Here is a 15,333-nt window from a genome sequence, read left to right on the forward strand (position 1 = left end):
TTCGAGGCTTGTGGTGACCGCCAAACGCAGATGCGGCTCTCGTCATGCCTCCGGACGTTTCGGCATGCCCTAGCACCGCTAATCTACCGGCGGAATGTTCATTCAGAGGGCTGCTCCGCTGCTCTGTGGGCAGTCCTCCGGTGTGGCAGACACGACACGGTTCTACGTATAGTCGAAGCATCGGTTCGTGCCGGAATGGACGTCTGGGCCTTACAGTTCAGCATCACAGTGAAAGACATCTTCCCCCAGCGATGCATATCGAGAATACCACGACAACTGCACCTATCAGCTGCCAGACTTTCACTGTTTGCCACCGCTGTCCTCAAGCGCAAAGACAGGCTTGTCATGTCGCTTCTTGACGCACAAGGCCCTGCAAGGCTGCACAGGAAAAGGTTGCTTGCTCCAGAAATCACGACGTATCTGGACAAACTGACGAGAGACCGATCACGCTCCGGGAGTCATCCCACTGCTCTCCACGTGGCCTCGGCCACTGGTCTTGATGAGGTTGTCAAGCGGATGCTCGAGGAGACGCCAGAAGAGGTGGCTTCGCTAGACACATATGGCCGCACGCCACTCTGCTACGCAATACGGTGTCCGCTTACGGCTAATTCAACCATCAAATTACTTCTTAACAACAACGCAGACGCAAACAAAAAAGTCATGTCGAACGGCAGCATGGTCCCACTATTGACATACTGTTGCAAGGAGGGCCTCTTTGCTTTTGCCTCAAGCCTCCTCGAACGTGGGGGTAGGGATGACCTGCAACAGCTCCTTCGACTGACTCTCCTGGCTTCAACAACGTCGCTTCAGGGACGGACGAGCTCGCAGAAGACGGTCTTGATCGAGAAGCTTGTCGAACATGGAGCCAATCCGAACGGTATGGTGCGAGCACTGGACGCAGAAATAGGCGAAAGGCCCCTTCTCTTGGATGTGGCATTGACGTCGGCTTCCGCAACAAAACGTCTCCTCGCCATCACAGGCGTAGATGTCAACATTCAGGATTCTTCTGGGTGGACAGCTCTGAGTTGGCTATTGTTGCAGAATCACCAGGATCACACGACGGCTGCATTGCTCATGAAGCGCGGGGCGAAGCTACAGCCGCGTTCATTTGACTGGATCATACAAAACACGATGTTCTGGTCGTTTCAGGGGCTCATGATGATGCTGTCACGACACGAAAATGCCTTCAACTTGTTTCGACTCATTTACCATCATTGCGTCTCGCATACGGAAAGGGACGCTGTGATGGTGTCGTTCTTGACATCGGTTGCCCCACAGTCCGCAGCACTGGCACGAATGTCTGACGGGGACATTCGGGACATTCGAAGGGGAAACATTGGGCCTTTGTTGTCCGATTTTGAGATTGGACTGCTGCCTTTAGGCCATATATCCTGGGGCAAGTGAGGGAGAGAACGTCGTACTTGTCGTCGGTTCATTCGCAAAACAGACAACGAGATCAGGGCGAAGCCCATCAATAGCAGCAAGAAAGCTTTCTTCGCAGTTCCGGGACATAACAGCAATTTCGATTGCATATTGTCGCATGAAGGAAATAAATAAATAAACGCATTAAGAACTAGATGCCCCCGAATGAATGTGCAATACAAAATCAACATTGCTTGTTGATGAGATACCGGCACCAGCTGTATTACATGCTAATTCAGGTCGTCAAGTCGAATGTCAGATTTCATCATGCGATCGTGTGTAGGGGCTGGATCCCTTTTCCGCCATGGTAAAATACTATTGAACCAGAGGAAGACACATCCGATGCTCGCTGCCGCTCGTCGCTGAATGCCAGGCCTCGTCAGTATGATAGAAGCACGACCACACTTCGCAGCGGGTTTTCCATTTCATGATAAACGACGGCGCTTCCTTGGCGGCTGTATGTGGGTGGTGTTCGCTGGCTGTCCACTTTCGTGTGTGACGCGCTCAGTCCTCGGGGCCTTCGTCTCGACTTCCAACGCCGCTAGCGCCACCTCATCCGCCACCTCAACAAGCCTCGGATGACCATGATAGTCTCTTTTCCATGCTGTTGACCTTTCTGGCCTCATTCCGCTCGTCTGCGCGTTAACTGCTGTCTCCAGAGCCGCTGCCGCGTTTCGAAATCGGCGACGATGTCTTTTCGGCCTCCCAGCCACCGATGTCACTACCTTATCGCGTCCGCCTATGGCAATCCAATAGTCCTCCACAATTGCCTGCGCGAAATGCATCATGCGACTCTCAGGCTCCCACGATCGCTCAGGAGACCCGATCCAAGAAATGTATAGGTATACGTTGCCATGAGACGTTCGCTTATGCCTTTTAACCTCAAGAACGTGCCATAGGTACTTGTCGGCCATGGCGCCTATGCGTTTGCCCTTCTCCCCATTCCAATATGAGAAAAGATGCTGGTCAGCGCATTTTTGGATATGCGCTTCAGGCTCCCATGTCAGACTGCCGTTCTTCCAGCGCACTCGCATTTGAAATAAGGTCTCGGTCCGGGGGTCTTGACGGTGACCAATGATTTTGTCGAAGGGGAGCAGCTCGTGTGTCTCGCTGTGCACATCCGCGTTGTCTGTCGTGTTAACGGCAGGCCGAAGTCGGCCTACGTCTGTCCGCATAGGCGAAATATCGTCCGCTTGGTCATCAACCGCCATTCTGACAGTCGCTGTGTGAAGATTAGCAGCGGACCAAAACCGTGGAGGAGGGGATTGACCTGGCGTATCTTCTTTGACAAGCTTGATAGGCGCGCTTGCTTGATCAAGAACACGACGCTCCTGCGGTTGATCAGCGAAAGTCGTTGCGTCAACATGGGCGCGTGTAGCAACACATGAGGAGTCGGCTGCCGTTTTCGCCATGCCAAGTATCGCGTCGTCGTGCTTGGACTGCGGACCCTGGCTAGGACTGGTCACGTTGAGCTGAGCGGATGGCGTCATGGCGGCAGAGCCATGGTGAACGTCAGTCAGGCTGTCTTTGATCTTCCAAAAGAAGGTCTTGACCAACGCAAGAAGACCAGGCCGCGGGCTGGCGGAGTCGGCGGCAGCTCTCTCGGTCTCGGTGACGCGTGGTTTCGAATGGACCACAGGCGTACCGGCGGCACACAAGGGCTTCACGGAGACGTCGACAGTGCCTGGTAATTCAGCTTTGGTGTCAACGTCACAATCGGTGATCTCGTTCTTGCACACCAGCTGCGTTTGGACGGGTTGCTGAGGCGTGACCAGTTGCGTTGTCTTCGTTGGGGGGATCTGTCGCTCGACCATGATTCGTGGTAGGTCAACTGCCTGCCGGCCGTCAACTCTATTTTGCGCCGTTGATCATGCGGTTCGTAGTCTCGGTGTTGCGTCTCACTAAGGAGTTGTGGTGCAAACGGGACGCAATAGGACTTCACTAGTGGCTTGGGGGCTGCGACCTGAGGTGAGAGAGCACGCAACGGCTGGGTCTTGCGGCGGCGCCGTAGGGGTCTGACGTCGTAGCGCGGGCTACCGGTGGCCCCCGCGGGCTGTTCTGCGCAGGAGCCGGTTGGGACTCCTGCATGCTCTGTACATGGGCCAAATTTGCACGAAGCCAGAACTGACTCCGTCCGCACGGACCAGTCGATCAACCAAAAACGATGGACGCTTTTTGCCAGGCCAGACGACAGGGCGTCTAGACCCTCCGAGGCTTTTGTTGCTCTGCGTGAACGAACGAGCCTGGGCGAGCCTGGGCCCTTCGGTCGGGCTGTCGGCGACAAGTGGCTACCAGGAGCAGTGTCCAGTTCTGTCGTTCGAGCCCCACCCTACGTTAACTTACCATGCAAAGAACACTGGCCGAACACGCCCGGGTCATCGGCCGCAAGCTCATGGATTTCGCCGCAGCTCGGTTCGGTGTTTTGAGCAGGTCGGGGCAGCAAACTGCACCACGATAGAAAAGCTTCAGTTGAAAGCTTCAATAGAAACAACTCTTTTCCCGCTAATTCCGGGTCGGCACTGTACAGTCTCACGCCTTCGGTGACCGACTGTAGGCAGCGCAACGATACATACTCTCTGTAGATCCATCTCGGCTTTAGTTTTGTTCGCTTATTTTGTATGCCCTGACCCAGAATTGGGACTGCAAGAAGATCCCATAGTTCAATGACTTCCACGGCTTCGTAGGGTCACACAAAACCAACTCGTACCTCCGCAGCAGCTGCTTCCAGCGTTAGTGTTCCGTCTTCGCGGAGGTCATTCACCGGGACACGACAGCAACGTACCTCGACAAAAACTTTCTGTAGCTCCATCATCGCCACGTTTCTGCCCAAACATTTCCATTTCCCATGCCCAAACACGAGCTCCAGCGTTGTTTCCATCAACCTCGACCGCTCCGCATCTGCCTCAAGCCATCGATCTGGCCGGAACTCGTCTGCGTCCTGCCCCCACACTTCAGCTCGACGGAAAATCCCCCACGCCCCGTACCCGATCCGAGTTCCCTCTGGCAAGTAGACGCCCTTGAAAGTGTCGCCGCCTTTTGGGACCTCTTTCGACATCTGACCTACGACGGCTGGGAAGATCCGTAAGCCTTCCTTGATGACGGCTTGCAGATATCTCATCTTGCGCGCTTCCGCTTCTGTCACGACGGGCCAGGACGGCCGTGCTTCTTTGATTTCCGCACAAAGAGCCGTGAGCACGCGTCGGTTCGTGATGATGTGAAGCAGCGTAGCCCGTATCGCCGTGGCCGTCATGTCCGATCCAGCTAGTCTGTCAAGCGGAGTCAGCGGGGTCTTTGAGAAGCAACGCGTAGGGAGACTCAATGAGTCGCACATCTGCATGAGAATCTCCGACGATGCCTCTTCCTGTGTCAGCCCGTGCGCCACGAACGAACCAAGCATATCCTGCTTTGTTTTCTTGCTCGGCCCAAAGCGTTCGCCCGCAATTTCTTTTGCCATCCTGCCGATGGTCATCAGCAATAATGCTCTTCAAGAGCGTGCAATAGAGACTGCACGCAAAAATACGGCACAAATGGCCAACCCTTGATTAGTACACGGCATGGGAAAAACGCACCGGATCAGCACCCCAAGGCCTTTGGTATCGCTTTCCGAAGGCAACAGCCGCTGGAGCAAAGGCCATGATAGCATGGTCAGCAGCCAGGGCAGGACGGCCGCAACGACGATGTTCGGCATGTTCTGTTCCGTCGTGTGGATGTAGTCGTGAACATCCGAATCGGACGTCAGGTCGCCGAACGGCTGGCCGAATGCGAGGTCAGAGATGACGTCGAGGGTGAAATACTGCGTCTTCAAGCCAAAGTCAAACCGTTTGTTCTCGGAAGCATAGGTATCGATCAGAGCCATGAAGCGAAGAATGTTGTCGTCTATCTTGGCTTCGAGATTGGTGACTTCTTTGCCGGAATACTATGCCGCAGGTGTCAGTACTCCATCAGACGAGCCATTCGGCACAGAGCAAGGTGTAACCCACCCCTCCCGCCATCTGGGATCGAAGCTTGGTATGCGTTGCATCGTCTCGGGTGGATAGCACGTTGTCGTGCCGAGGATCCAGCCTCATGGCGTGGTACCAGTCCGAACGGGTGTATTTCGTGCGCACACCGAGCATGTGCCTCATGAGGTCGGGGTCGCTCGTCACAACATCCTTCGGACCGACCCGAACAAGAGAGCCTGTGAAACTCTTCAGCGACCTTCATGAAGGAGTGGTGAAGCCGTCGAATATACCATATTGCTGGTTTGCCTCATAGAACTTTAGGTGCATGTTGCCGCTGTATACCGCTCGCAGAAGCCACCAGGGAGAGAAGCCTGCGCAGGGAGGACCGCGTATGTGTCGCAGCCGTACATACTGACGAACGATTTGTGTCACGATGTACAAGACTGGACCCCACACCAAGAGAGCTATATAAACGGCGTCATACCACATCGTGCAGTTGGTCTGGTCGTCGTGCCAGTTGCGTGAGACGTGGATGGGTGGCAGGAACTGCTCGGCTCTCGTATCGAAGACCTGGACGACAAGCGGAGGTTCAGCGTATAGTGTTTTGCGGCGTTGACGTCGCACATTCGATGCGGATGGGACGACTAACAAACAGTCCGCAATAGCACGGTGTATGTGAGGAACCAGGTGTATTTGGCGAACCGTTGAGCGGACGCCAGTTGTGGCTTTGTTGAACACGACTGAATCAGCCGCTTTTGGACGCGCGCGGCCAGCTCCACTCCAACATGGTGTACGTGATGTAAGTGCTGTAGAGTGCGACACAATCGTTATGGCGAGTTTTGGCTCCCTGCATGCTTGAAATCTCCAGTCCCGTTTCCAGCCGCTCGAGCGTCCCCGATTGGGAGGCCAAGTCAGTCCATGGCAGAATGTGAAGCAACACCCGACACCGCAACTACTGCATCGCGTGCCGATGCTGCATGAAGGAAGAGCAGGGAAGAACCCGAAAACCAAACGACCTCCTTTCCCAAATACATACGTGTCGTATAACTGTCCCCATTCCAGCTTCATCGCGTATTCATGACCACGAGACACAAAATGGCCGCCAATTCTCCATACACCGCGCCATTTTTGGATCTTTCCATCGTCGGTATAAATACGCAAAGATAACTAACCCGCCGGTGTCCACTTGTCTAGCGGCCCGACGCAGATTCATCCCCTCGCTACGCTGTAACAATGGGCTGCAATCCCTCAAGGCCTTCGGACAGTTCACAACTGGACCTGGGCCATGGCCCATCCATCCACTATCCGCTCAACATCACCCATCCGCCCCGCTACTCCTTCAATGAACACAACGAAGCGTGTCGTGTGCTGCGACTATGGGAAGCTCGAGGCGGAAAGTCTCGCAGCTTTACGTATGTTGTTTATGTCATCAACAACAACCTGCTCGACAAGTCGCAAGCGCTGGCCCAGGCGAGAGTACTGGGCCACATGCAACAGCTAGCGTCCATTCATGGACTTGGAGTTTTGGTCAAATGTCTCGATTATTTGTCCGACAACGACGATGATCCGGATGTTGCAGAGGAAAAACAACTGTATCTGGACATGCTAGCGGCCACATCAAAAGCAGACGTCATCCGTAGGTGGGACGAACGACCGGCGCCAGCTGCTCACCAAGGCTTCGAAGAGACCACAACCGCCGAGCAGCGGATAAGCGCCGTCATTGATAAGGTCCGATGGAACAGGGATATAGGCGATGTGGATTTCAAAATCCAGATCGAGCCCGAGGTTGTTGCCGGTCTTTCCCGCTTTGCGAAAAGCTGGAAGTTAGGCGAGTTCGTTGAGTCGCACGATCAGATCATGAGCGAGTCCCCGACCGTAGTTGCCGCGGGCGTATCGAAATTGCAGGCCCAGTTCATTCTGCAAGCCCAAGTTGCGCAGGCAAGTCTGACCAGCGACAACGGAGCGACGCCTACTGTCGCCATCAGTTTTCTGCCTGACGAGATTCCCAACGTCACGCTCATCAACATCAAAAAGCAGCTAAAGTCGGTCTTCGTTCCGCTGGCGAAGCGCGTGAAAGAGTCCGAAAAGTCCCTGCGTCAAGACCTTTATACCATGCAGCTAGTCTCTCTCGGGTCCGCCTATAGCAAGGGCGGCCAGCAGTGGAAAGAACTGGATGACCTCGGGCAGGCCGGCATGGATATTATCGACCATCTGCACCTGGACTCAGGCCAGATGCTACTACGCGGCCCGGGTCCGCTGCTCGGCCCAAAGCTGTTGCTAGGATCCGTGGACCCCGTCATTGACCGAGGTAGAGCAAAGGGAGGGCCGGAGGCCGACCTGTATGGCTCAGGAGGTTCTCAAGTGATGCGCGAAGATATGGAAGCTTGCGTTTGCCAAAAGCCGGGCATTGCACCTGGCCCTGAGTATGTCCAGCTGAGTCAAGATGCCTAAGACGAAGCGGCACGAAGCAACTGTCAAGGTGTGGGGGATGTGTGATTTGAACAGTCACTCGTCACGAAATGGTGCTTTTCGGGACGGGAGGAGAATTGAAGCACGTGTTGCGTGGTCATAACAGCTGTTTGGAAGGAGTGCGGGCAATCATGAGCCACAAAGCGCTGCGATGTACTTGCTGGATGTCTTCTCGGGGCCTTTACTACTGTACTGCCCTTCATTCATGCAAGCTTTTGCACCCATAGACCATGAACGCTGTGTATGTATCGCGTTTCCTCCCACGGCCCTGGATGACACGATAGCGTGTTATTTGTCGAAATGGGACGTCTTGCAATGCCGACCAGGGATCTTGCTCCTCGCCTGCTGGGTGTACGCAGCTAGGCATTCGAAGGTCGAAATGTGCAACATGCGTGACGCTGACAAGATGAGACCCAACCACCGGCCTTGACGCCCGGCGTCCAGTTGCTTGTGGCATCGCCAGCCATGACACCCACGGCGAGAGCCAGAACCGCCGCTTTGGTTGTCACGGGAAATGCACGCCTCGTTCTGGCCCTTTCCAAGTGGGATGGGTGTTACTATCCCCTGATAAGAGGGGTGTAGAGGCCAAAGCGCAACTTGTCAACAGTTGAGTCCAAAAACGGCTCTGGACCATTTCGTTTCCCATACCCACTACGACGAAGAACAGGAACCGCTTTTGCCGCGGCAACGTATACGCCGGCGTGGGTTTTGGGGTGCCAAAACCATGCCCTCAAAATCCAAGGGGCCGAGTATGACGACACGTATGGTATCGACGCCGCGTGCGAGCCAGAAACTGCTCTTCTGACGTTTGTCGCTTTTGTCATCCGCCGTAGGAACTGGGGATGCTGCATTTTCTCCGTACGTGACATCGCAACAATACTGTAGCACGCGGCTTCCGATAGAGAAAGAAAACGTTGGCACGTCTACATGCCTATATATTGGCTCTCTCCAGTCCTCATGTACATCCAATGTGGGAAAGAAGAGCATCAGCAGACTACTACACATACCACAAAGACCAGAGCGCAGTCGGACCTACATCGCCAAAGTGCCAACACCAGTTGTCGAAACAGACATGTCTTTCAATCTTTCGTGGCCCAGTGCGACCATGCGCGCTGTCGTTTACCATGGCACTCCCTTCGAAATGACCGTGCAAGACGTCGCCAAGCCAACAATCCTCAACGAAACCGATGTCGTTGTGCGGGTGACAACCTCGGCCGTGTGCGGATCCGACTTGCACATCTACCGTGGCTACATGGGCGGTGCCGTGCCATGGACGATGGGCCACGAGGCCGTCGGCTATATCTCAGAGGTTGGCGACGCCGTGTCTTCCTTCGCCGTCGGAGACTACGTCATTGTTCCCGACACCGTGTCTCCGGATCAGCTGGAGATGGAGCCGACGTCGAAGGAGTATTTTGGCTTTGGTAACAGCGAAATGGGTCTCGGTGGGCTCCAAGGTACGAGCAGCCCTGCCGAACAACTCCTCTCGGCGCGCCAGATCGCAATGTGCTGACAATAGGACACATAGCCGAGTATGCGAGGGTCCCGTTCGCCGACACCAACTTGATCCCTATTCCCCTGACCCATGAAACCGCCAACTCGACGATCGAGCATGACTACCTCACTGTATCGGACATCTTCGCCACGGGGTGGGCCGGAATCGACTACAGCGGCTTCCAGCCCGGTGATTCCATCGCCGTCTTCGGGGCCGGTCCCGTCGGGCTGCTTTCTGCTTACTCGGCCATCTTGCGTGGGGCTTCCAAGGTCTACGTTGTTGACCACGTCGAGGAACGCCTCGAGCTTGCTGCCTCCATCGGAGCTATCCCGATCAACTTCGCAAAGAACGATCCCGTCTCCCAGATCTTGGCGCGCGAACCGCGCGGGGTGATGCGCGCCGTCGACTGTGTTGGTATGGAGGCTCTGAACACCAACCTTGAGATGGACGAGAGCGTCGTTGTGCAGCAGATGGTTGATGTGGTTCACTTCGGAGGAGGCATCGGTCAGCTTGGCGTCTTCAGTGCCCAGGACAGCTCGCCTGGTGCGCCGTACGGTAGCACCATCTCGCCCACGATCCCTTTTCCCATCTCGACCTTTTTCGCCAAGGGGTTGAGCTTCCGAACGGGAGCTGTAGATCCAAAGAAGTACGCTCCCCTGCTGATCGACCTTATCAACAGCGGTAAAGCCCATCCCAGCTTCGTGATCAGTGCCGTCGTTGGCATTGAGGATGCGCCAGAGTACTACAGCCGCTTCAATGGCAAGAATGAGACGAAGGTCGCCATCTACTTTGCGGAGTAATATGGCATGAGTACGTGGAGGTTTGATTATGAATGCAAGCAGCATCACGATTTTCGATACAATAATCCACAATTAGCCAAGAAACGACCCAACGGTGGGATTCTGGCTCACATTGGCATCGCGCCGTGAATCTGATATCGCTGTGAATGAACCTCGTTGGAATTTCCTGTCAGCCAAACGATCTTGTTCACCAAGGAAAGCCGAACCTGCTGCATTACGTGGTAAGTCCAGGCCTAGCCAGTCAACACGAACTACGCCAGATTTACTTTGCCGAGAGGTTAAGTAAACATGTGAAAGAGATTTGAGGCGTTTGAAAAGAGTGGCGAGTAAATAGTCTAATGCCGATGAAAGCCTTTCGATTGTTCCACTATCTGGCTACATAGGTCCTTCTCGGTAACCTAAGCTCTCGGGATCTCCAAGACGTCTGGAGTCCTGGACCAACTCCTCTACCTCCACCCACTCAAAAGAAGCGAAAGCGCTCTCTAGTCAGCGTGAGCACCCACGATCTATACGCACTAACGCCAAAGAAGTAGCCATTTTTTGTTCATCTACACAAGAGCAGCCTTGTCGTCTGGAAGGAGGGCCAGGATGCCCAACTTGATGTTTGTTGCGGGCGCAGGTCTGGCCTACCGAACGGTTCTTGCATTATCCCTTGAGGGTCTTTTTGACAGCTGTCAGCCTGGATTCAAGAGTTTTAAAGTCGATGTTCTGTGATGTGGATGTATCTGTTTTGCTTGAACATTGGCGAGACGTAGGCGCGAAGTGAATGAGTGCGGGAGAGCGGCAAACGCGCTCAGATAATGAAAAGGTAAAGTCCAACCTTGGAATCATTCTATTGAATGCATTACTCAATCAACCAGGATTTCGCCAAACCAACGGAAACAGCAGCATCTTGCGGAAACAAACACTGATACTAAATCATGCGGACTTGAACCCAGTGTTTCGAAAGATCGCCAAACAAGTTGAGGAACTAGTCAAAGAACAGGCCCAAGAAATTGAACTGAATTACGACAAGACACCAAAAGAAACATTCCATCTCAAAGCCTTGCGAGACTTATCACTGACGCTTGCGAGTACATCCTCGTGGGAGGCTTTGGCCGCTGCCCGTACCTCTGCAACCACCTTGCTCGAGAAGTTGCCACTGGTGACGCAGAAGTTCTACAATCGCAAGGGTCTAGGCCGTAAGCACTGCAACACTCTGTGAGAATTTATGCTGCTAAATACAGCTGGAGTGCACATATGTCGGGGTGCTGTGATGCAAGGGCTGGCTCGGCGTAGTATATTCACAGGTCTTTCAATGGCAGTGAAGTCAAAAAGCGCACGGCTCACCTATGGAACAGTTGCCAATCAAATCTACGACGCAAAAGTCCATTTGAAGATTGATAGAACGTGAAACACCAAGCAATTAAAGTGAAAAGCACACAACCAAGTGCAATGGCTCCTAATGCAGGTATGATATGGATGACTGGTGCCATAATGTCTATTCTAAACACATGAGTAGAGCACCGATGTCAGTGACACCAAGGCTATCCGTCATAGCTACTACTGCCTTTCTGAGGATCCTCCCAAAAGATTCACCGAGATACTGTACTACTCCGCCTCATCACCTGCTCCTAATCGCAAAGACTCAAGAGTCAAACAATTGTGTTGTACCATCACTTGGAACAGAAAGATTGATTTTTGAGTCTTTACCAACTTTCACTAACCCTATCGGGAGAGTTTTCTATCGACTCGAATGGGACACAGAGATAATCAGTTACGGGAGCAGCCTCGACTTTACGGTCTCCCATGACGGCAAGCGGGTGGCTGCGAATAATGCATCAGCGGATTTTGAGATGGATCAAAATCATGAATTTGATTGCAGTTGGGGGATATGTTGCTTCCTCCTCTGAACATGCTCTCAGTGTTTCGAAAGCCAAGAACAGCCATAATGTGCTCCCCAAACCGCCAAAAATAGCGATGGCTGCCTGATTTAGACGAACTATGGAGTCAACGTGCTGGGCGACAATGCGAGTGAGCAGAAATGTTATGCGACTGTACTTGCTGAGATCCGGTTTTGGCCCTAGCAAGCAGCTCAAAGTCATCAGATTCGACAAATACGTGAAGTGACATATGCCCATAAGTGTACTTCATTCAAAGCGAGAAGGCAGAAAATGGAGGAGTAAGCAGAAAGTGGAGGCAGTCTGGGCTGCAAGGAGACCAGGACACAAAGTCAGAAATGTACGTGTAATCAGCTTGGGTGCCCTTTCGGCTTTGCCGCCGGGCGTAATTAAAGGTGTGTGTGTGCGTGTGCGTACTGTATTTAAGAACAACAAAGCCTACATCTCCAACCCCATCAAGATCACCCTCAACACACGCTTGGTTGAGGTCGGTTCAAAAGATAAGATGCTCTTCGACACAGGCAAGATTAAGATCCGCTCAAAGCAAGGTCAGGCATCACTATCATGGGCCGCCATGAATGGCTACGAGGCAATCGTCAAATTACTCCTCGAGACCGGCGAGGTTGAAATCGACTCGAAAGATAACGATGGCTGTACGCCACTTCTATGGGCAGCCTTGTTTAATAGGGAGGCAGTCGTCAAGATGCTCCTGGACACCGGCAAGGTTGATGTCGACTCAAAGGATAATCACGGCCAAACGCCATTCTCATATGCAGCCATGAGTAAGAACGAGACACTTATCCAGATTCTCCTGGACACCGGCAAGGTTGATGTCGACTCAAAGGATAACGACGGCCGAACGCCACTTTCACATGCGGCTTGGTATGGAAGAGAGGCAGTCATCAAGCTGCTCCTCGACACCGACAAAGTTGACGTCGACTCGAAGGATAAAGACGGCCGAACACCACTCTCATGGGCCGCTAAGAATCACGATGATGTAGTTGTCAAAATGCTTCTGGACACCGGCAAGGTTGATGTCGACTCAAAGGATAACGACGGCCGAACGCCACTTTCACATGCGGCTTGGTATGGAAGAGAGGCAGTCATCAAGTTGCTCCTCGACACCGACAAAGTTGACGTCGACTCGAAGGATAACGACGGCCGAACGCCACTATCATGGGCCGCGGAGAGCGGAAACGAGGCAGTTGTCAAAATGCTTGTCGATACCGGCAAGGTTGATATCGACTCAAAGGATATTGATGGCCAAACGCCACTATCCTGGGCCGCCGAGAGTGGAAGTAAAACAACCGTCAAGGTGCTTCTTAGTAGAGGGTGCGCTCCAATCTACTTAAGCGATAACTCTGGCCAAACGCCCCTATCTTGGGCCGCGATGGAAGAGGAAGTAAAGCGGTCCTGCTACTCTTGAATGGCCAAGTGCCGACCTCATATGGGCTGTGTAGATGCCTAACAAGGAGGTTATAAATGTTCCTTGCGAACTCGACGTCCTTTTCAAGGCTATGAGCACGTCGTGTGCTTCCAGACCATCTAGCTTATGATGCCCGAAAATTTGACCTTTTGTAGCTAAATTTAGCCATGATGCGGGGAAGAGCTTCTTTGGGCTAAAAGAACTCTTTGGTGACATGCAGACTCTGAGGTTCCAAGATCCTCGTGATATCAACATGTGAAGCCTCTTTCTCTAGACGATTCCTCTGCCCGCACAGTCTCAAACGCTGTTCTGTATCAGCCCCCCAGAAGACTATTAGCTACACGTACATTCGCCAGACTCCTCGAAAGCGATTATCAAGTGACTAGCGCCCCCTCACGCGCTGAACTCCTACGCGTATTATCTCTGCATTCTACCACACAGTTTCGCCGTTTCCGACCAAGTTAATCACAATACACAACTGTCGAACTTGTCTGCATACGTGAATGAAAGCCTTACATCGTAATTATTCGGACGTCTCATAAGAACGACTCTCTCATCCGGCTATTGCGAAGGGATGGCTTCACGATGTTCTACGATACTTGCTAATGAATGCGTGTCTTTGCTCTATGAACTGATTACCCGTGGTCGCCCGGCTATTGTCGTTATCTGAGCTACTACTATGGAATCACAGGGGATTCGATATACCGTATACGGTAACTTGAGTGACGAAGAGGATAATACTGTTGTTGTTATTACCCTTGATTCTGCGTGTTGAAGGAGGAAGCTATCTAGGGGCTGGGGCCGAGATGAAGTCGATGGGTTGATGTCCTCCCTGTCGGCCGTAGCTACCCCAGGCCCGAGTTGGCCCGATCGGTCTAGCCGCGCTGGATGGCTGTATCCAGTGATATCCTATTCCGACATTTGCTGCCACAACCATAATCACGAATCTACGACATGTTGAGCCATCACCGGCTTTGCGATGGCCTCAAGTGACTTTAACGAGAGTGTGCGCTCTTGTACAAACGTCGCAGTACTTCCCGAAGACCTTTGTGAAGCCTGTAATGCCGACTGTACGCCGGGAGCATGACAAAATCCCCACACGGCACGTCAGACCTCCTTCAAGAGCTGTGTGCTACTTTGGCTTCTGATGGAGGCATAGATTGGGGGAATTGTACAATACAACCAAAAGGTAAATGAGGCAGACGCCATTGTATTTTCATTTGAGAGCCCCTACGTGATTGTTGGAATATGATATCGCTGGATGCCAGTGATCCAGCGCGGCTCGGCCGGTCGGGCCGATTCGGGCCCGGGATAGCTACGGCCGAAAGGGAGGACCTCAACCTATCAACCTCAGCTCAGCCACCAGCCCACAGATGGCTTTCTCCCTTCTTCACGCAGAATCGAGGATAATAACAAAACCAATATTATCCCCTTCGTCACTCAAGCTACCGTATACGGTGTATCGAATCCCCTGTGATTCCAACAGTTTCTTAACTCGAAAAGAAAGGGCAGTGATCATATAACTTGATAACTACTTCTAAGGGTGGAACTTCCCTCTCGCCTAATTTTTCTTGGCATCCGCTGTTAGTGAATCAGGTGATGAACCACTAGAATCCTTAACAGCCGAAAACTCTTCACCTCTCTGCTCCGGAGCCCTTCCGCGATGGTCTCACAGCCTCCGGCGGGCATCGGACCGCTGCCGGCCTCACCGGCCGGCCCCGATCGGGGCTCTGGGCCACCTCCAGAGCCAACCTCTCCATCAAGGGCTAAACGCCGCCGCAATACCGAGACTCAGCCACTCCGGCCCAGCCTCGCGGGAAGCCAGCCTAACACCTTCAATCCAACTCCCCCAACGGCAATGGGGCCTCCGATTTCAACTCCAGCCACTGGTAGGACCGCCACT

General features: G+C 53.2%; 5 protein-coding genes across 5 annotated transcripts; 3 read left to right on the forward strand and 2 right to left on the reverse strand.

The window, feature by feature from the left end:
• Positions 1–1,847: 1,847 nt before the first annotated feature.
• Positions 1,848–3,236, reverse strand: CDEST_01955 (Putative chromo/chromo shadow domain, Chromo-like domain superfamily protein; the record flags this gene model as incomplete). Its single annotated transcript, XM_062918114.1, has 1 exon — positions 1,848–3,236. One exon carries the CDS (start codon positions 3,234–3,236, stop codon positions 1,848–1,850), a length of 1,389 nt encoding a protein of 462 aa, XP_062774165.1.
• Positions 3,237–4,017: 781 nt separating this feature from the next.
• On the reverse strand, positions 4,018–5,852 carry CDEST_01956 (Putative cytochrome P450; the record flags this gene model as incomplete). Its single annotated transcript, XM_062918115.1, has 5 exons — positions 4,018–4,140; positions 4,205–4,877; positions 4,992–5,338; positions 5,403–5,599; positions 5,654–5,852. 5 exons carry the CDS (start codon positions 5,850–5,852, stop codon positions 4,018–4,020), a joined length of 1,539 nt encoding a protein of 512 aa, XP_062774166.1.
• A 744-nt stretch (positions 5,853–6,596) lies between these two features.
• Positions 6,597–7,814, forward strand: CDEST_01957 (uncharacterized protein; the record flags this gene model as incomplete). Its single annotated transcript, XM_062918116.1, has 1 exon — positions 6,597–7,814. The coding sequence occupies one exon, from the start codon at positions 6,597–6,599 to the stop codon at positions 7,812–7,814; it is 1,218 nt and encodes a 405-aa protein (XP_062774167.1).
• Positions 7,815–8,904: 1,090 nt separating this feature from the next.
• CDEST_01958 (Putative alcohol dehydrogenase, zinc-type, GroES-like superfamily, NAD(P)-binding domain superfamily) lies at positions 8,905–10,124 on the forward strand (the record flags this gene model as incomplete). Its single annotated transcript, XM_062918117.1, has 2 exons — positions 8,905–9,286; positions 9,358–10,124. The coding sequence occupies 2 exons, from the start codon at positions 8,905–8,907 to the stop codon at positions 10,122–10,124; spliced, it is 1,149 nt and encodes a 382-aa protein (XP_062774168.1).
• Positions 10,125–12,509: 2,385 nt separating this feature from the next.
• On the forward strand, positions 12,510–13,430 carry CDEST_01959 (Putative ankyrin repeat-containing domain superfamily; the record flags this gene model as incomplete). The annotated part of the gene is made up of 1 exon (XM_062918118.1): positions 12,510–13,430. The coding sequence occupies one exon, from the start codon at positions 12,510–12,512 to the stop codon at positions 13,428–13,430; it is 921 nt and encodes a 306-aa protein (XP_062774169.1).
• Between the last annotated feature and the right edge of the window lie 1,903 nt (positions 13,431–15,333).

The sequence above is a fragment of the Colletotrichum destructivum genome, chromosome 1 (genome assembly GCF_034447905.1).
Source record: "Colletotrichum destructivum chromosome 1, complete sequence".
Lineage (NCBI taxonomy): Eukaryota > Fungi > Ascomycota > Sordariomycetes > Glomerellales > Glomerellaceae > Colletotrichum > Colletotrichum destructivum.